Below are 21945 nucleotides of genomic sequence, written 5' to 3'. Positions count from 1 at the left end.
ACTGCAGAGACGCTTCAGGGGCGTACAGGGTTAACCATCTACGCCTGTCACTCTGAAGACCTTGTCTCTCTTTCCACCTCAACCGTCGTCAAGAAAGTCAGTCATGTGCTTTCTAAAGGAGAAGAGAACACAAAGGAAACCCTGGAGGAATAAAAATTAAAACAAAAAACAAAACAATATACGAACTCTGGTTCTTTCGGGGTCATAGCTTATTTTGATGTCTCAGTGTGCATCTTGTTTTCTGAAACACGCATGTGCGTGCACACATGCACACAGACACAGACACGCACATCCACACGCACGTGCTCGCACACACACACGCACACTCATGCACACATGCTCACCGCCTTTCCCACGGTGTGACACGATATGAGAGAAGAGTCACCTTAGAGGTTTCTGTTGGCTCATAGATTCTGAGGCTTCGGTCCATTGTCAGCTGGCACTTGGACTGGGGCTTGTGAGACGCACAGGGTAGAGAAATGCTCACTTCCTGCAGGTCTGGAAGCAGAGAGACAGAGAGAGGAAGGGGTACAGGGGCAAAGGTTGCAGTATCCCCTTTAGGGGCGCAGGGGCAAAGGTTGCAGTATCCCTTTAAGGGCGCATCCCGATCACCACCGGACTTACCCTTAATGATCTCTCTTCCTCTTCCAGGTTCCACCCCCTCGCCCCAATAACACCAAAGCCAGGGAACAAAACCTTCAACACACGGGTCTTTGGGGGACGTTTCAGATACAAACTATAGTGCGTGCTTTTGTGAAAAAGCAAGATCAGTGTTCAACTGATATCAAGACAGAAAGAAGCGTCACCCATTCATACAGTAAACGGTCACTAATCTGAACGCGTTCCAGGGATAGGGAGACAGCACAGGGGTAAGAGCACTGGCTGTGCAAGCGTGAGGACCCGGGTTCAGATCCCCAGCACCCACATAAAAGCTGGGTATGGCTGAATGTTCCTGTAACCCCAGCATTGAGAAGGGAGAGACAGTGACCCCCGGGAGTTCATTGTCAGCAAGCCTAGCCCAATGGCAGGCCTTGGTTCAGTGAGAGACCTGTCTGAAGGCAATAACGTGGAGAGTGAGAGAGGAAGACGTGGGACATCCTGCTCTGACCTCTGCACGCACAAGCGTGGGTTAAAGCATGTGCACACTCATGTGCGTGCAAACACACTCTCACAAACACACGTACACGCACACCATACACCACACGCCCATATTAAACAAAACTGAAAGCATTCCAATTCAGGGTAGTTTATATGTTCAGAAATGAACTTTTTTATTTCTTGTGACTTGAGAAATGGAAGACGCTCACCTTCCTGCTTTGTCCCCTCCACACACCGATTCCTTTTCCACGTGCAGTGATGGACAGGCTTTGGCACAGCCTAAAGTTTATAGTCTCTATCAAATGGCACCCTGCTCAGTTCCCAGACATCTTAGCACACCTCAGATTTACCACCTAGCAGCTTTAGAGCGCTTGAAAAGTAGAAATGGTGGCGACTGGCTATGGAGGTGGAGGGGACGACAGAGAACATGTCACTTGGTCTGGGGTCTGCTCTGTGGGTGCCGCAACCCTTGCCCCCCCCCAGCTCTGTGTTAATGGAGCGGGAAACTTTCCTCTGAAATCCCTCCTGAGGATCCCGATTAGCGCATACCTGTCTTCATCAGGCCTCTTCAATATAGTGGGTTAAAAAAAAAAAAAGATAGTACTCAAGAAGTAATTTCAATTACATACAAAGTTCAGAGCTGTTTTGCCCTGTGTAGCTTACCAAATGGCTAATTACGACTCCACTTCCTAGATCCACTTTTCTACTCACGTTCTAGCCAAGTGACCTGCCAAGTGTTCAAAAGGGACATTGTGGGCAGTGGATGGCTGAGTGCTCTTCCACCCTTTCCTTCCACCGAAGGAATTAATTTGTCCTTGGCTCTCTACCTGCCAGGGCCGTGTGGTGAGATTAAACTGCGTCGTTTGTGTCTAAAACACATAGCTTCTTTGCTTGCAATGGATAAACAGAAATAACCATTTTTTATCAGTGCTCGTGGGGTAAAAATAGCGTATGAAAATCTTGACTGCCTTATGCTTAATATACTTTGGCAAAATAACTGCAAGGAAATATTTGTGATGCCATCCGCCCACCATTATTTTCTTAGCCCAGAATAAATTCACTGTTTTTTCAATGTCCATGTCATGTCTGCCTACCAAGATAAGCAAGTGGCCCGCCTTGTTTTTCAGCATCGAATCCTAAGGGGGTAAAGCTAACCCGCAGGCGCTTTTGCAAAAAAAAAAAAAAATCACGTGTCCTGAAGAATTAAACATAGACATCCACAGAGAAGACAACCATCAGACTCAAATGGCATGAAAGCTCTCTTACACATTTGGAGATGATAACTGTCCCTTTCCAAGAACCCGTGAACAAAGTAAGCCTCAAATTCCACAAAACACGCTCATGGCTTCCAAGTCCAGCTCACAGCTAATTGAGCGATTTTCATTCCACCGCTTGTTGCGATCATTTAGAGTCATTAAGACAGCAAAGTGTTCTGGCTTTGAGGTTTATGACAGCCAGCCTCTTTCCTTCCCCACAAAGTCAGTAATTGCATCCCGGCTATTGTGGTCTTGTGGGCAGGGCGCCATGTCTTGGGCTGTGCTGCTCCAGCAGCAGAGATAAGTTTTCCAGGACCACATTGAGAAAATTACAAAGCCATCCTTCTTAATTACTAATTTTGTCCAATTACTCCTTCTTCCAAAATCTGGATTTATTGCCTTCATAGTGCGTATATATTTTAGAGAATTATAGACACATTTCCCAAAGGCTGTAAATTAATTTATTGTAATTTATTGGAGAGTAAAATCAGCTTAATGTCTTATTAGGCTTTTGTCTTTGGAAATGCTGAGTAGAGAGGATCAGTCCTCCTATCATCCATGCTCCTGCCTCACCCACCCTGTGCCTCCTTGGGCTCACTGGTTTAGTGGCAACCAGCCTCCCTTGTCAGTGTCATTTTTCCGTCAGTATTTTTCTTTCAGCGATTTTGTTCGGCATTATACGTCGCTGCATTATGTGGAGAGTGTTTTTCCATATGTAGTGGATTTTTGCTAGTGTCACTGAGCCTCCAATTCATTGTTCAAACTTAAGATTGGCTGACGGATGTTGGCCCAATGGCTTTGAATAGTCAGAAATGTTCTGTTAGAAAGGCTGGCTCTTTCTACGAAATGGCAGACAGCGCTCACTCCCATGTTAGTGAGGGGGGCTTATTCCCTCTCCTTGTCAGTTCCCATGACCACACAGCGTGGCTGTGCTGCTTAGTTTTGTCAACTTGACACAAATGGAAAACTAACCCCTAAGAAGAGGGAAGCTCAGCTGAGAAAACGCCTCCATGACATTGGGCTCTAGGTAGGCTGTAGGTATTTTTTCATTGAAAATTGATGTGGGATGGACGACCCGGCCACTCTGGGTGGTGTCATCATGGGGCAGGTGATGTAGGGTTATAGGCAAGCTGAGAGACCTTGGGAAGCAAGCGAGTCGGTTTCTGGCTTGAGCTCCTACCCTGGTTTCCCTTGATGACAGACTGTGACACCGAAGTGTAAGCCAGATAATCCCTTTGGGACATGAAAGTGTAAACCGAATAGATGCTTTGTCCCCTTGGTCATATTTTATCACAACAACCGAAAGCAAACTAGAACAGTGACTAAAAGCATTAAAAATGTCTTTTTTCACAGCTATGGTGCCCAGAGTCTGAACTCCATCCCACTGGGTCTAAACCCTAAATGTTCTTGGAGCGTATTCCCTCTCCACCAGGGAGACCACCATGACAGCTGTAGAGAACAGCTGGGAACAAACATGGCAAGATTCCCACAACTGATCAGAAAACCCGGCAGCACAGGGTGTCCATGACTGCAGAATTTCCAGGAGACAGGCTGTTATAAAGTGAGGTTGACTCTCCTTAGCAGGAATGGCAGAAAAGGCATTCATTCCTGAATGTTAACACTTAGAAATCTCTACTAGAGATTGGCAACAGAATACTGTACCCAAATAATTGTCGATGAGTTGTGGTTCATGACCCTGAATGACTGGATTGGTCTGTCAGCAATCTACTAGAAGGGCTCCAGAAGTTTATCTATAACTATCTATAACTATTGCTTTCTCTCACAGAAAGGATTAAATCCTCATTTATATAGAAGAGTCCCGAGGGCCTCATGCCACTGTAAGTATGTAGATCTTCAATAAAACGACCAAATGAGGCCACCCAAAAGTTTATAATTATGAAAGAGCAGAAGATAGCACTGGGTGCCCTGATTTAGTTATATACAAGTAGAGTAGCCGCTGACAGTAACAGGCCTGAGTCTCTGGAACTTGTGAATGAATGTTCCCTTTCATGGAAGACTTTGCAGGTGCAGTTAATAGTTACAGGATCGGAAGAGTGGCCCGGATCATCTAGGTGGGCCTTAAGTGCAGTCACATGTGTCTTTTCAAGAGGGAGGCAGAAGGAGATTTACATCGACAGCTGAAGAATAGGCAGCTGACTGACAGGGGAAAATCGGATATAGATATGATAGGATGTCAGGCCAGACAACGAAGTGGCATTTGTTTGTTCCGGTCATACTTTCAACTGAGTCTCCCCATTCCTGGGCTCCTGGAATTTCAGAACACACCTTCTGAATATATAAGCCAGACAATCCAGGCTCTGGTCACAGCTCTGCTGTCAACTAGCCTCGTTTGTTCGTCATTTGTCTCATCGCTGTGAGAGAGTACCTGGCAAAAAATTGAGGAAAGAAGGGTTTCTTTGGACTTACAGTTCCAGGGGAAACAGTCCATCATGATGAGGAAGTCACGGCGTACAGAATCAGGAAGCAGAGAGAAATGAAATGCCAGTGCCCAGAGCATTTCCACCTCAGTTAACCTAATCTAGAAAATCCCTGTCGGACACTCCCAGAGATTTATCACCGTGGTCATTCCAAAGCTCATCAAATTGCAGTTGAGATTAACTATCATACTCTAAGTTGGGGCAAGGGCAGAGTCCTCCAGATGCTCATCTTTCCAACTTTCCCAGAAGCCTCTCAGCTGAAAACTGTAGCCCATCATAGAAAGCCCAGTAAGATCTGAGAGCCAAATCTCTCTCCCTAGCGTTTGACTATTCTTGGAGATTACATAGAAATCAAGAATGTGAGATAGAAATTTGATCACAGAAATCCAAAGTATGCTTTATTATCTTCCTTTTAAATAAAAGCTACCTGTGGAGAGTTTTAAGATTTGGAACCAATGCTGGAGGAAGGAGTCATTTCTTCAGTGGTAAGTTGTCCATTATCTAGTAAGCAGCCCCCAAAACGGGCTCATGTAAACAGCCATAAACTCAGTCTCTCTCTCTCTCTCTCTCTCTCTCTCTCTCTCTCTCTCTCTCTCTCTCTCTCTCTCTCTCTCACACACACACACACACACACACACACACACACACACACACATCTCTCAAAGAGGGAGGGAGATTTGTTGGGCAGATGAACAAATTCACTGGGAGCAGAAGAGATATGATGATAGGGTGAATGTGATCAAAATACATTCTATGCATGTGTAAAATTGTCAGAAAATGAATAAAAATATGTTTGAAAGGTTTGGAAGTATACACACTCATTCACAAATGACACTGAATTATGGCCTTGTTAAAAGTCTTAGAAAGGACTGCATTGGGGGTCATGGGGAGATGGAGATGGGAACTGGGAGGGTGGGGACAGACCAGCACATCAGCACAGGAGATGGCGGCCGCTTCCTGTCTTCAGTGTACAAGGCTCTTGTGGGTCTTCATCCTACCTGTGTTGGTCATCATAAAAGGGAATGGTGCCTCCTTCCTAAATCGACAAAACAATGAGAATTACTCAATGTATTAAGCTCTGTATTTGGAAATAAGTTGTGGAATAATTACAAAAAGTATAAAGAGTTCACATGTTCTATTCCTCCACATTCCCAAAATTTTAGCATTTAACAAGACTTATTATCTTTTCACACACACGTTTTCTCAGCACGCATTTCTAAAATTCAGGCAAGTTTCATATATAATCACAGTATCATTTTCAAATTTATAAAATTGACATTTGTTACAATGTCAATATGCAATTTAGATGTCATGTTAAACCTTCCCAAATTGTTGCAATAAATGTGCTAAATAGGAAAGGGGAAATTACCCACAATATAAAAAAACATAACATTTAGCTGACATGTGTCTTTAGTATCCTTTAATTCGGAACCATTCCTTAGTTATTAATACAGTGCCTTTTATGACCTTATCGTTCAAATAATTTATGACAATTATTTTGTGTGTTTGTAAGTGTGTGTGTGTGCATGTGTGTAGATATCACAGGACAACTTGTGAGAGTTAGTTCTCTCCTTCTGCCTTGTGGGTTCTGGGGATGGAATCAGATCATCAGGCTTGGTGACCAAGTGCCTTAACCAGATGGACCATTTTGCCAGCCCAACTTTGCCATCTTTTAAGAATATAGGACAGTTCTTTGTAGAGTGTTCCTCAGTTGGATTATAATCTGATGTTTTACCTAATTTTTCCTTTTGATCACATTTAGCACATTTAGAGTGTATATCCTGGACAGGGATTCAGGTTATGTATCCTGGACAGGGATTCAGGTTGTGTGTCCTGGGCATGGTTCAGGTTGTGCATTCTGGGCAGGAATACCAAGAGAGCTGTGTGGTGATAATGAGTCTCCCAATTTCTTGTGCACCTTAAGAAATTTATCTGGGGTCAGAGAACAGAACAGCCGCTAGATAGACATAAAGACCAGAAAATGGTGGCACACACACCTTTAATCCTAGCATTCTGGAGGCAGAGATCCATCCAGATCCCTGTGAGTTCAAAGCCACACTGGAAACAGCCAGGCATAGTGACACATGCCTTTAATCCCAGGAAGTAATGGCAGGAAGCAGAAAGGTATATAAGGTGTGAAGACCAGGAACTAGAGCTGGTTAAGCTTTTAGGCTTTTGAGCAGCAGTTCAGCTGAGATTCATTCTGGATGAGGACTCAGAGGCTTCCAGTCTGAGGAAACAGGATCAGCTGAGGAATTGGCAAGGTGAGGTTAGCTGTGGCTTGTTCTGCTTCTCTGATCTTCCAGCGTTCACCCCAATATCTGGCTCCGGGTTTGATTTTATTAATAAGACCTTTGAAAATTTGTGCTACAGAGCTGCTGGGTCGTCTCAGAGCTTCCTACCCAGTGCTCACTTGGTCCTGAGGTTGGAGATGTTGTCTATATTCATCATGGCAGCCATCTCTCCCTGGCTTTCCGTTTTCTCCACTTTCAGGGAATGATCCTGTCTTGTGACTAGTAAGCGTCCCATGAGGACATGCATTATACCCATTTACATACCCTGAGTGTCGCCACTCTTTAGCCTGTAGTTTTAGTAATCATTTTAGGATTCTTACCTGAATTGTTATGGCTGTTAGTTTCCAAGTGATAGTTTTCCTGCTTCATTTATCGGTTGAGATTCCACACTCTCGGCTTTCTGATGACTCTTTTTTTAAGATGGAAGGTGGCTGGACAAATCTAAATGGATAGGAAATAAAAACCCACCACCCTCCTCTCCTCAGTCCCAGAGTCCAGGTACTCAGTGGTTTATCCATAGATACTCCACAGTGGAGATCCACACTTATCCATAGTTGTTCTGAAGGTCATTTGGGTTTGGGTGACGAAATTCCTAGCCCTCTGCACAGGTTTACCTCACATTTCATCTCATAGAGGCATGGTTTCAGTCTCTCTTTCTGGGCCTCCTCCCAATCTCAGAGAGAGAGAGAGAGAGAGAGAGAGAGAGAGAGAGAGAGAGAGAGAGAGAGAGAGAGAGAGAGACTTACAAATGAAAAGCCACCTATGAGAAATATAAAATGTGAGGTATGGACTTCTAAGGATCTTGACTTAGACAATACAACTAAGTGTATATTGGGGGGGGGGGGGGGTTGTTCGCTTGTTTTGTCCTGTCTTTAGTTGTTGTTTGTTTTTGTTTTTACCAGATTGTTTTTTTGTTTGTTTGGTTGGTTTTTGGTTTTTGGAGACAGGGTTTCCCTGTGTAGCTTTGTGCCTTTCCTGGAACTCATTCTGTAGCCCAGGCTGGCCTTGAATTCACAGAGATCCGCCTGGCTCTGCCTCCTGAGTGCTGGGATAAAAGGCGTGTGCCACCACCACCCGGCCAGATTGTTAGAGAAATTTGGACTCTGGCTGCCTATTTGCTAATGTGAATTAGCTTTTTTTAAAAATTTTTTTATTTTATCTTATATACATTGGTGTTTTTGTCTACATGTATGTCTATGTGAGAGAGTCTGATCCCCTGGAACAGGGGTTACAGACAGTTGTGAGCTTCCATGTGGGTGGTGGGAATTGAACCCCAGTCCTTTGGAAGAGCAGCCAGTGCTCCTAACTGCTGAGCCATCTCTCCAGTCCCCAGTGAATTAGTTTTATTTTTAATGCTGATAGTGGTGGTCACCCTTTTGGAAGTCACATCATATGAGTGAGTACTTACTGAAGTGTTTACAGATGAGATTGTGTAATGTCTAGGATTTGATCACAAATAGTCTGTTGGACGGAAAGCCGGTGGTGCCATCCACAATAAAGACTTGTTATATGAGCTGATAATGGCTGGTGCTGTCTGTCAAGTAAGATTGTTTAGTAGTATACTGTTTCCTTAGGAAAGGCACTCCAGGGCGTGGCCATCTCAAGTCATGTGCTTCTCTTTCATGACTCCATCAAGTGTGAAGTAGAATCTCCTAGCTGTGAAAAAGAAGTTTTTCACATGTTTCACCCTGTTTTTCATTTTTTTTTCCTTTTAGCAAATACATGGAATAATTTGAGCATGAATATAGGAAGCCCTAAAAAGAGCATGTCTCCTCCAGTTAGAATGTGTGTTGATCCTTGTATCCCAGCAGCTGGTTGCTAACTGTTCTTCCTTCTGGCCAGGTCAGTGAAGGGCTGATCCTATACCAGCATGTGGATCTCGAGAACACAGGGTGGGCATCGGAAGACTCCTTCACATTCACAGCATCCTCCCCTCCTGCAACATTGGGTCCAGAGGATTTCTGGATTACCATTTCATATGAAACCAACGAGTCGGGCCGACAAAGCCGGCTGCTTGCAAATACAGGTACTGCCTCTGTTAATCCCACTGGTTGAGAATAAGACCACTACCACAATTTAAAGCCAAATTTGAAGCAAGCCTTAATTAAATACTACCTTACCTAGGTTCCTGGGAAATGGCCCTGAATTAGGTTTTGCAAGGGCTTAAGAAGGAAAACCCATAATTCATTGCATTTCCCATCAGGTCCAATCAGGGACAAGCATACATCCTGCATATTTCCTGCCTAGGTACCTCCCACCCACATATGATCAAGCACATCCGGTGCAGATGGGTCAAACAAACTTGTTTAGGGGAGGGAAACATGGCTCATTATCTCCCATGAACAATAACTTCCAGCATTTCAGGCACTATCTGTCCTTGGGCAAGGGGCTTGCAGATGAGAGGTGTTTTTTGTTTCATGGCTCTCTAAGGCACAGTCATTAAAACTTAAGATGTCACTTGGGCTCTCACACCACCAATTGTCTGTTGTAGAAGAGAGAAAATAATCTTGCTGTCAATGCCACGCCCTCTTCAGTAAGACGGACACAGTTACAACCACTGTTAGCTACTCTGCAAGCCCCCATGTGTTTCCTGTCATGGGCCCAAAGGTGAGGAATGCCTGTGGCTTGAAAGGATCTCTTTACACCTCCAAATGGGAGCTTTATCCTGCCCATGACTGAAAGTTGTTGGTGAAAATAAAAATGATGAATGGAAAAGAATCAGTGATAGCTGGGCCTGTCTCCAAAGCAAGAGAAGTTCAAGAAATGAACATCTTATAAATGAACGTACAGGTTTTAGAGCTTGCTGGCCTGGAATGTTGACTTAATGGTTGTTTGCATTTGTTTCCCAATGGTTCTCCTCCCCACTTCTTCCCCGTGCTCCAGCCATTTCCCCTTTCCTAGGTCATTCCCACCTCTGCCTTCCTGCCGCATGTGTGTTATCCTCTCCACTTCCCGTCTCCCTTCAGGTGATGCCTCTTGTACTCTCATGACCTCCAAATGCACAAGCACAAGCGCATGCATGCACGCACGCACACACGCACTCACTCATAAATCTTGATTTTTTTTTTCAAGTAAGAGAAAACATGCGACATTTGTCTTTCCGAGTTTCACTTATTTAACCTACAAAATCATCTCCAAGTGCATTCATTTCCCCCAAAATGTCATGATTCCTTTTTTTCTTTATGGTGGTGTAGGATTCCACTGTATATATGTACATATATATGTACCATATTTTCTTTACCGTTGATCTGTTAATGGGCATCTAGCCTGATCTTACATCCCATCTGCTGTGAATAATGCAGCAGTAAATATAGATGTGCAGCTCTCTGTGGGATGCTGACTAAGAACTCTTTGACTCTGTACCCAAGAGTGTAGAGTTAGATGATGGTTCTATTTTCAGTTTTTTTGAGGGACCTCTATTTGGCTTCCATAGATGTGTTTATGCTAAAGTTTTATTTTGCATATGCTAATTCAGGTGCTTGAGCAACCTGGGTCTTTAGAATAATCCACTGAGAGGTGTGCTTGGGAGAGAAAGCTTTATGGCCTTCACCTGCAATGTCTGGTTAAATGTCTCTTTGTTCTTTAACTGTTCCAACAGGAGCCTCTGTAAAGGAGGGAGGTGAAGTTCTCATTGACCAATCTAAGTTAGATGCTTCCAACCTCTTACTTCAACTACCCCAGCCTCAGCGGTCTTCCCACGAAATCTGGTTCCAGGTGACAGCTCTTCCTTGCCACGGAACCATTATGGTTGGAGACAGAAACATCACCACAGGAAAACCCTACTTCTCCCAGCATATAGTTAATGCATTTGGAGTCACGTATCTTCATGATGACTCTGAATCATTGGCTGATAATTTTACCTTTGCTGTTTGGCCAAACCCAAAGAACAAGTCCACTAGCAAGCCAGAGGCTGACTTTCTGGAAGAGATGTTTAACATTACCATCACCCCTGTGAATGATCAGCCTCCAGAATTAAAGACCAAAGGGCTTCGGTTGACAGTTCTCCAGGGCAGTAGGTTGGTTGTGGGACCTGAAATCCTAAAAGTAGACGATCTAGACAGTCCTCCAAATGAAATCCAATACGTGATCATCCATCATCCCAACAATGGCTTTTTGGCAATGGCTCATGATCTGGACACCACTGTTCAGCACTTTACACAATCTGACATCAATAATGCTCAGGTGTGGTTCATCCAAGATGGAAGTCCGTCCTCGGGAGTGTTTTATTTTAGTGTGACTGACGGTGAACATCGCCCTCTCTACAAGCTCTTCCACCTGGATGTCATCCCCATCACCATCACTCTGGTGAACCTCACAGACCTGCTTCTCCCACAAGGCCAGACCACCGCCTCCATCACCAACGCTCACCTCTCTGCAGTGACCAATGGAAGGAGCCTGCAGATCGTCTACAGGATGACACAACCCCTCCAAAGTGGCCACCTGATGATTGAAAACGAGGTGGTCACCAGCTTTGGACAGGAGGATTTGGACTCAGGAAGACTGTCTTACCACATGACCAACCTCACAGCCTCCGGAGATCAGCTGCGGTTCTCCCTGTTTACCGCAGAGAGCAACTTGACAGAGCAGACGCTGGGCATCAGGGTGCAGCCTTTACTGCGGGTCACGCAGTACCTGGAAGTGGCCAACGGGGTGGCCCGTCAGCTGCAGAGAGAGGACCTCGACGCCACCGAGCTAGCTAACAAGACAAACAGTGACCCCACGTTTGAGGTGACACAGCCTCCCACCCACGGACGACTCGTCCGAAGAGCCGTGGACGGCCCTGTGATGGAAGAGATCACTCGCTTCACCCAGAGAGACATCAACCGAGGTGAGCTGGTGCTTGAGCCGAGTGCTAATCTCACAGGCACGGACAGACTGAATGACTCCTTCACCTTCTTGCTCAGAGCAGACCGTGTGCAGCCGGCAACAGGCCAGCTGGCCTTTACCATAGTGCCACCAGACCCCTTGCCTTTACAGACATCTACACCACATGTGCCTTTATTCATCACTGGAGAGAACCTCGTGGCCTCAGTTTTCTTTCAGAAGAAACTTATGGCTTCTGTTATAACTCAGACAGAAACTCCAGGGAATCTGACCCGGATCAGATGGCAGGGGACAGATTCCTGGGGACAGCTCAATGGCAAAGAACCAAAAGGAGATGGCAAGGTCTTCCCCACCAAGGTCATTTGGCCACATGCTGCCACCAGAGTCGTTCCTGGGGGAGCCAGACAGCCCAGAGACAGCAGTTACCCTCTGATGGTCATCATACCCTTGGGTGCTGTTTTCCTCCTCCTGGTGGTGACCGTGGTGGCCCTGTGCGTCTGGCTGCTGAGCCGAAAGGAGGCGAAGGCTAGCCCTCTTCTGCAGCCCAAGACCAACCTTGAATCCCCATCCCCCAGCTGGCGAGCGGAGAGGGGCGGAGCCATTCCCACCGTCACGGTGACTCCCCTGGTGAGGAGCAGCGCCAGCAGCCCGACTCCCAGTCTGTTCCTGCCCCCACGGTACGATCAGATGGCCTCTCCGGGGACTGAGCCTGTAGAGAAATGCGCTCCTTGGGAGGCGTGGGTGAACCTGGACCCTGACATGGCCAAGCTCTGTCGACAAACCAACCCCGCACTGAAACACAACCAGTACTGGGTATAAATGGGATCCGCCCCCACCGGTTCTCCCACCTCTCTCTTCCACCCCTCCCTCTCATCTACTTTCTCTTTCCCTCCCTTCCCCTCTCTCTTTCCCCCATCTCTCTCTCTCTCTCTCTCTCTCTCTCTCTCTCTCTCTCTCTCTCTCTCTCTCTCTCTTGCTCATATTGACCACTCACTGCGTACAGGTACTAAGATCGGGACTGGTCTATAATGACGAAGGAATGAATGTGGACTGAACAGGAAGGCCACCCTAACTACACAGTCGCTGTCTGGTGCCTTGGTGACTGCTGTGACAGCACTCCTCGGCTCTCCACAATGGCTGTGTTTCTGGACCTGCCATTCTCAATGCATGTGTCTCTGTTAAGAATTACGCTTCTCACTGAGGTCCGACTGAGCATCTGGGTTCGACAGGAAGCAGAAGCATTAACTTGGGGCATGGAGTTCAAGGGGGAAGAGCTGGTGACTTTTCGTGGACGTATCACTCTTGGTGAGTCAGCAGGAAGTGCCAGTTCTGTCTCCACAGAAGATGGCATTAATTGCATTAGTGAGTCAATTTATGTAATGTTGACGTGTCATCTTCTCCTCTGTGGAGCCTTCTGGGTTGGCTTCCTCATGCCTTGTTCAGATCGCAGGGCAGTCCGACCGCCTTTGAGGACAGTCACTGAGTACATTGTACTTCATCAAGGAACTTGGTCATTCTGATCTAGAAAGTCAAGACATGTTATTTGAAGCCCCGTGGGACACAAAAGTGTGCTAAAAGCTTTAAATTTTTTTTGATGCCTTAGTTTGGCATCCTTTTATAATAAATTGAAATAATGACAAATATGTAATTGTCTTCTTGAACCATGGACAACATTTCTATTACTACAAAATGAAGCTTTAACACTTACATTAAGAATGCCTTGAGCTGCAGAATACAGCACCCCCCACAAGTGGTTTGGACTGAGGTTTTCTGTGAAGAGGAACATGGTAAAGATTTTAGGTTTGTGGACCACACATGGTCCCTCCCATTTGTTTTTCAATTGCTCATCTGTCTTACAACAAAATCGGTTTTAAGAAAATGTAAAGAAAGTGTTGGGTCCAGACCACCAAAGTTTATTAAACCAGAAGCAAACTTTGTTCCAGAAAAATAAAAAAAAAAACATTATAAAGCACCACAGGGCACAAAAGCTTATCAGCTAGCTGAGACCACAGCCAATGTTGGAATTCTGGGGCTGTGACAACAGAGGTGGGTACTGGGCCCCTTTTATAGTATCAGGGATGGGGTGCATGCTGGGAGTCACGGAGAAACATCAGGCATGGGGTGCATGCTAGGAGTCACGTAGAAACATCTATTAAAAGTTAACTTTAGTCCAGACAGTTGTTGGCTATAAGGGGCGAGGGGGTTAAAAGTTGACCCCTGGCTGTTGACAGAGGAGCTGACTGTAAGCAGAGAGACATTGTTAGCAGCTAACCTTCAGAGCTGATGACGGTCAGTTTTCAGCTCTCAAGCTCATAATTTTATATTTTTGTATTCCTGGACCCTTCGGAAAGAAATTCCTAGCTCTTGAATTTGGCCTCTGAGACGATGTAGTTGGCCAGTCTTAGGTGTAGGCAAAAGAAGTGTATTGAATTATGTCAGGTAGTGAACCTTCTGGAGGTTGGCATTCCAAAGCGGGCTCTGGAACGCACATTATTATCAAGGCCAGAAGCTCTTTTGTCCCCTCTGCTCTGCCGTCCTCCAGCTCTTTGTGATTGTGAGATGTCAACCAAAGTGCCCAGCAGAGTGAACGTGTTCAAGGCAGAATCACACAGCACATGGCTTCTTGTTAGACTCTTTCTGTTTGTATTATTTGTTTTTATCTAAGGAGCATTTCTCCCCATTTCACTTGCTTTTATGTCTTGCTGTCTAAACCAGGCAACATCCTTCCTAGTCTCCCACCAAGCACCAACCGAGGGAATGGAGTCTCATGACTGAGGACCTCTCCGAGGTCACTGATCAGCATGAAGCAGTGGATTTAGAGAAAGATGAAGGGATGACTATTAGGAAGAGGATGATAGGGCCTATTGAAATAGTTTTCAGGTGTTGCAATCCTTGGGACACCAAGATCCTGGTTTTTCAGATGGGCACCCGCCACATTTTCATGTTTAATGGTTTTCTTAAAGCTGGAGCCCATGTTTCAGAGATAAGAATATCACCAGTTTTAGGACAAAAGCCCCAAGTCTGGGAGTCCCAACAGACAAAGCTCAGCCACTTGTCCCAGTACATTGACTAAAGAGGTAAATAGAGCTGGGTGTGGTGGTACATGCCTGCAGTCCTAGCACTTGGGAGGCAGAGGCAGGAGGATCACTGCAGTTTTGAGGCCAGCTTAGGCTGCATGGCAAGTTCTAGGCCAGCTTGTGATATAAAGGGAGAATAGCACCAATCAACCAAACAACAACAAACAGTAGACAGATGAGGCAGAGAAAGATTTAGGCAACGTGGCCACACTGGGAAGAACAGATTGTTATGTGATATTTTGATCGAATTCTGACAATAAAGCTTCCTTTGAATCAGAGGGCGGAGCTAGCACCTAGCTGACCAACATTAACCATAGAGGTTTGGGAGGACTGAGGACAGATAGACAGAAAGTACTAAGGCAAGGCTTAGAGAAGATCTCAGTCCTTTTGAATGGAGGAACAGAGGCAATAGGAGGACACTGCTCACTTCTCTGCTGCTTCTCTGATCATTCAGGTTCCCATATCTAAATCCCGATTTGTTGTTGATAAAGAATAATTAGATAACACATCAACAGATAAAGAGGATGGGTGACACCCATCCCCAAGTCTATCTTTATGGTTTAAACAGGAAGAACTGAGGCAGGTAACAAGAAGTCTGTAGTCTTGCTTGAAGGGGGTCTGGTTGGACGTTATCTCAGAACTGGTTCTGCAAACAGATTCCAGGACATCCTTATTGCTAGAGGGGACTATCTGGTACTGGGGTGAGGTGATTACTGTCATGGAATGTTCTGTCAGCAGAGGCCTGCTGTTCCTGGAATGCAAGGGGATTGCAGGTGTAAGGCAGCAGCTGGAGACTTTGAGGCACCTTCTGTGAGTCTGGAAAAGGACGTTGTGAAAAGCTGATTGCCTGGTCCCCCAGGGTTTGACCTCTGTATGTGCAAGGCCAGCCGGGACTACGTACTGAGACCCCATCTAAACAATATATCCTAAGTTCTCTTTGTGTGCCTCCAGCCTTGGAGGGGAGAGAGACTGGGAAAGCATCACTGGCATTTCGACACTGTTTGAGGGGCCAGCATGCCTATGTGCAGAGTTAAGCAGGAATCTGACCCACCCACAGTTTTTAAGATAAAGGGCAGATGCAAAATGAGGGAATTGCTGAGATTGTGGCATATCTGTTCCACTTTGTACTACCTGTGAGCCCAAGGGAGGGGTCAGCACTCTTGAGAAAAGTGATTTCTGAGTCCCTGTTACAGGAACATGGGGCTGTGTGAGGGGAGAGGGCGTTCCCACGACACTGGACAATGGTTGCAGAGGAGGCTGCTTTTGAGTTTAGTCGGTAGAGGCCAAGGATGCTGCCACAGCCAACATTCCAACAAACGCCTGCCCTAGACGAAGAATCACCTGGGTCCAGTCCCAAGTATAAGTATTGGTGAGACTGAGGAACACCAGGGGAGCCAGCAGGAAGCAGCATCCTACATACCTGAGGAAGGATTCAGACTCGTCACTAAATCTAGGCAAAAAGTATGTCCTGAAAGCAGAATGGAGGGCTGAGGATGCCTCCGTATGTTTGAAACTCTGGCGACTAGCCTGCATGGACCTTCTTTTTAAAAGGGATACAACAACACAACCCAACAGCCAGATCATTTCCATTCATTATTTGTTTAAGGAAAATATTATACCTTCTGTCAACAGCTAGAACACGTCCAGGGGACAAAGTCACAAGGTAAAGGTGAGGTGGAAGTGCGCCCAGAGCCTGTGACATCTGCTGTACTTTTTGTGGAAAATGCTTTTGGTCTCATCTTCCCTCTGTTCCTCAAAGGGTGGCCTCCCTCCCAGCGCAATTTTAACGGCTCTTTTGGAAGCAAGTTCACAGTGTACAGACCAGGCCGCAGGACAGCACATTCGGGCACAGAGACAACCACGTGTTTCCTAGCTCTAGCCTTGCCTTTTAACACAGGCCATGGACACTAATGTCACTGTGGCCGTTAGAGTCAGAGCCTGGGCCCTGGCGGTCCTAACAAGTAGGGCAGTGGCACCTGCCCTCAGTAGGCCAATCAAAGACACAAAGTGATAGCAAAAAAGCAGAAAAGGATGTATTCAATGTGGCCACGTTGGGAAAGGAAACTGGGAGGTCCAGTAACACTACGAGTCCATCTTCTAGGTCCTGACATGAGATGTAGGCTTAAACAGAAGCCACGATCTACCACTCAGCATTCACACACACACACACACACACACACACACACACACACACACACACACACACACACACACACACACACCACAGTTTATGGTATCTCTCTCTCCTGCAATTGGTCTGACAGGTTTTGAGAACTATAAGAAATCTCTGGAGGGATGCTTCCCACTGGGAGGGTTGCTCTCCTCTGGCTGATGCCAGAATTCAGCCTTTTCCTTTTCCTAGCATGAGCTTCCTGGATAAATGTCCAGTTGCTGGGGATATGGTGTTGAAAGGGAGGGGCACAGATGTCTCCTTACAATAGCTATTCCTGCCAGGGCTGTTCGTTACATTAATGCTAAGGAACACTTCTCCACTCTCCTTCCAAAAGTGCTTCCCTCCGGAGTTCCCATATTCCTCACTCATAAACTGCTCCTTCCTAGCATTTTTTGTTTACGGGAGAAGGAAGCTTAAGAATCTTCATCCAGGGTCGATCTAGCTGTAACTCAGAATTGTTCTTAGCTCCGGTCTAACCCAAGCACACATAAGGCAGAGATGCTCAGGACCATCTGCATCTGTTAGGTGGGTTTCTCTCCCCCTTGACTGGTTAATGCCTGCTCTTTGTAGACGAGCCAGATGTCCCTGGCTCGCCCAGCCTGTTGGCCGCTGCTTTGCTTGGGCCATAAGCTCGCGGCAGCTAGGATTGCCAGCCTGGCCGAATGCAGAGTCTGCTCCTCAACCCGTTTTCCTGCTAATCTTGCCATTCCAAACAAAGACAGTCCGGGTCCATATTGGAAAGGGGCACAGCGATGCTCCACGCCATAGCCCCCGTCCTTGTTAGCGGCCATGCCTGCCAGAGCGGGGCCGGTGTGAGATCCACATGTCAAAGCTCACTGATGAGTCAAGTAATTAATGCAGAGTTTGGAAAGTTTCCTCTGCCCTTCCAGAGGCTCTGGAACAGTCTGGTTTGCAGATGGAGTCAATTAAAAGGAAACAATGTCTACCATTTGGTGCTGGCTCCAAGAAAGCATAAAATAAAATATTTTTTTTTTTTTTTTTTTGGCAAAGCCTTGTTCAGCCTTGAAAGGTGAAGTTCTGGGAATGGGAAATGGCTCCCCCCACAGGAGGGGTATAACTGAATAATCTCAGCGCTGCCACAACGAGTGTAATACTCTGAAAAAGCTCCCGGGAAGTTAGTAAATATATATACCTACCGAAAGCCAAAAGCAGAAGAATGGCTGATTTCTGCTTGACAGGATATTATGGGATGGGATAGGAGTGGGAGACTTTTCCTATTTTTTTTTCTATATTTTCTATGTTTTCTTTCTTTTTATTTTGCTTCTCTCCACCCCATACCCCACCCCTATCCCAGCTCAAATTCCCACAAATATCTTTTCCTAACAAGAGTCTGACGGATTCTAACCAACAGGGGTCCCTCTTCAAACACCCAGATGCATGTCCTTACAGGGTGGCATTAATTAGGTGGGGTTGGAAGGTGCCCCAGCCCTCTGGTTCTTCAGGTTTCTGGAGCTGAAATATACACATTTGGAGGTGGTGGAAGGCCATGTTGTGTATCAGGCCGTGGGCCCTAATTTCGGAGTGGGAATGGGCCACACTCCTCTCTGGTCTTTTGGAATTATTGTGATTAAAGTGAGGTTCAGTTCTGCACAAGAGTTGTGGGGATCGAAGTGGGCCCGGAGGCCACTGTGGCATGCTGACGTGTGCTTTGGTAAAGACGCTCTCTGGGAGCACTTTGGGCTAGTTCATACACACCTCAAAGAATCCTCCTTCCACAGAGATCCACCAACATTATTAGGCAGCAGGTACATATGGGACATTACTAGATACCCCTGGCCTGAATGCTAAATGCTGTCCTACATGCAGCTGTTTGGTGATTGTTTTTTCTTTTATTTTCTTTATTTATTTGTTTTTCTTTCTTTTTATTTATTCTTTATGTCTTTCACATCATGCATCTCCATCCCATTTATTTCCCTGTCCCTTCATATCTACCTTCTGCCCTTGCAACCTCCCCACCAAAAATAAAATAAAATAAAATTTAAGAGGAAAATGAAAAAGAGAGAGAGAGAGAAGGAAAAGTCAATCTCATCATGGAAGCTGTACTGTGACACAGTGAGTCACACAATAAACCCTTTTATCTATATATATCTTTACTTGCAAGTGTTCATTGCAGAGTCATGGGTCTGGTTTGAGGCCTCTGGTGTCTGCTGCACTATGGATGCTGGGCCCTCACTGGGACTCCTCCTGGTTATCCTGATGTTGCCCTGTGTTGTGGAGGTCCTGCAGCTTTGGGTCCCCTCACATGCTCCAGCAAATCACAGATGGGGTGGGTGTTGGGGCCGGCCAACACATAACCTTGGTTCTGGGCCTTGCAGCTTTGGTCAGCCCACCAGCTCTCCCCCATCCTCACCACCAGGGTGAGCTCTCCTGCGTTGCCCTGTCAAGTTCACCCCTATGCAGAGATGAGCAAGGGGTGGGACCAGTTCTCCTGCTTTCCTGTCCTCAGGGTCAGACCTCCCACACCTACACCTTCAGGGCCAGCTCTACTGTGTTGCCCAGTCGAGGTACAAGGGTCACTCTCCTGAGTACTGCAGCTGTTTGGTGATTTTTAAGAACCACAGGGGCATGCCAGGATGCAAGAGAAGATAGGGAAATGGGACAACAAGACACTGAGCTTAGGGAAAGGTGGGGAGATCCCACTTGAAGTGCTCAAAGGTGCTTCGATGCCCAAGGACTTGTCACCCTACATTCAGCAGGGCGACAGGGCTATCATTTGTGTGTGTGTGTGTGTGTGTGTGTGTGTGTGTGTGTGTGTGTGTGTGTGTGTGTGTTTAACTGATTTGGGTAGCAGTGTGATGGTAGCTTTACAGCATTTGGAAGTGTTATAGTTCATGGACTAGTTTGGGAAGCTCTGGCTTTGGTGATTTCTAAAGGTCTACTAGAATTCTGCTGTAAACCCATTTGGACCAGGCCTGGACCTTTTTTGGTTGAGTGCTTTTTTATTGCTGTCAATTTGTTCCTTATGATGGATCTCCTTGGGGTTTGTATCCCTTCTTGGTTTCACTTTGGTATGTCATGTATATGTTACGAAATTCCTCCATTTCTTTTAGATTTTCCAATTTAGTAGAATAAAGGCTTTGGAAGTGTGTCCTTATAACGTCCTGGGTTGCATTGACATTTGTGTGTACCTCTGTTTCCATCTCTTATTTTATTGATTTGAGTCTTCCATCTCTTTTGGTTAGTTTGGCTAGGGATCTGTCAATCTTGTTAATCTTTTCAAAGAACCAACTCTTTGTTTCATTGATTCTTTGTCTTTTTTATTCATTTGTTTCTATTTCATTAACCAGCCCTGATTTTGATTATCTCTTCCCATATCCTATTTTGCTCTTGTTTTTCCCAGGCTTCCAGGTATGTAATTAAGTTATTGATTTGGTAGTCTTCAAGTTTTTGATGTGGGCACTGGGCACTGTAACTGTTCCTCTCTGGACTGCCATTACTGTGCCCCATAGACATTGGTATGTTGTGTTTTTATTTTCATTCAATTCCAGGAATTTTTAATATCCTTCTTGATTTCTTCCTTGATGCAATTATCATTAAGCAGTGTGGTTTTTAATTTCCATGTGTTTGTATATTTTCTGTAGTTTCTTTTGCTGTTGACAGCTAGCTTCATTCCACTGTGGTCAGATAGAATGTGAGATATTGTTTCAGTTTTCCAGCTTAGGGTCAGGAGTTTGAAAGGACCATGTAGCTAGAGTTTTCCTGCCTTGCCCACAGTCAGGACAAATCTTTGTCACCCGCCAGTCCCACAGCCGCTCAGACCCGACCAAGTAAACACACAGAGACTTATATTGCTTACAAACTGTATGGCCGTGGCAGGCTTCTTGCTAACTGTTCTTATAGCTTAAATTAACCCATTTCCATAAATCTATACCTTGCCACATGGCTGGTGGCTTACTGGCGTCTTCACATGCTGCTGGTCATGGCGGCAGCTGGTAGTGTCTCTCTGCCTCAGCCTTCCGCTTCCCAGAATTCTCCTCTCTCCTTGTCCCACCTACTTCCTGCCTGGCCACTGGCCAATCAGTGTTTTATTTATTGACCAATCAGAGCAATTTGACATATAGACCATCCCACAGCAGGACCACATAGAGAACTTAAGTGTTTCCTGTTCGTCTGAGGGTAACAGGATCATCTAAGGGGTAGGTAAGAGATGGACTGAATGTTTGATGTGCTGGTGTACAGTGAACAGAAAGCCAGAGCTTCTGATGAGTGTGCCCTGGGGACAAGATGTGGATCTAGAGGGCAGGTTAGCATGTGATCATGTTAGGCCCCATCTAAAAGGATATCCATAGGCATCTAGACCTATGACCTAGGCACAGAAAAACCAATGGACTTTCTAGATTCCTCAAGGGTGAGCAAAAAGAAAGTGGCCAGGGAGAAAGGAGTTGCACTTGCCCTACCAGAGAACATGCATCCACACAGAAATTAGGGATGGAAGATGTCCATGGTTTCAGAAGAGCCATTAAGGCTTGTAGATAGTCAGCTTTAAGTATCTCAAAAAAGAAGTCACAGTCTCTAAGCCGGAGTCAGCACCAACAAGAAAACAACTTTTCTGTTCCCCAATCTACCAGTCCTGAAGAAGCTGAAGCCATGCTGAGCTGGGAAGGGGTGTAACAAGGAGGGACTTGCCTTTCTTGACTTCAGGCCCAAACTATATGGTGGTGGTGGTGGACTGGGGGTTGGGGGGAGGCTTCAGCTTGAAGGAAAATTTGAAATTAAGGCTGGACACTTTAAGGCTAACCTCACATTGTTAATTAAAGTAACCCT

The 21945-nt window shown here is 45.8% G+C and overlaps 1 protein-coding gene across 1 annotated transcript in view; it reads left to right on the top strand.

Moving 5' to 3' along the window:
* The window catches only part of LOC102922391 (chondroitin sulfate proteoglycan 4-like), a 69646-nt gene extending 56093 nt beyond the window's left edge, over nt 1–13553 (top strand). The window contains 2 exon segments of the mRNA XM_042261545.2: nt 8929–9112; nt 10685–13553. Coding sequence (XP_042117479.2) covers nt 8929–9112; nt 10685–12729 — 2229 coding nt within the window. The 3' untranslated portion in view covers nt 12730–13553.
* The last annotated feature ends 8392 nt before the right edge of the window (nt 13554–21945 follow it).

This window comes from Peromyscus maniculatus, chromosome 15 (assembly GCF_049852395.1).
Source record: "Peromyscus maniculatus bairdii isolate BWxNUB_F1_BW_parent chromosome 15, HU_Pman_BW_mat_3.1, whole genome shotgun sequence".
NCBI lineage: Eukaryota > Metazoa > Chordata > Mammalia > Rodentia > Cricetidae > Peromyscus > Peromyscus maniculatus.
This window is presented reverse-complemented; position numbering and strand designations above follow the sequence as displayed.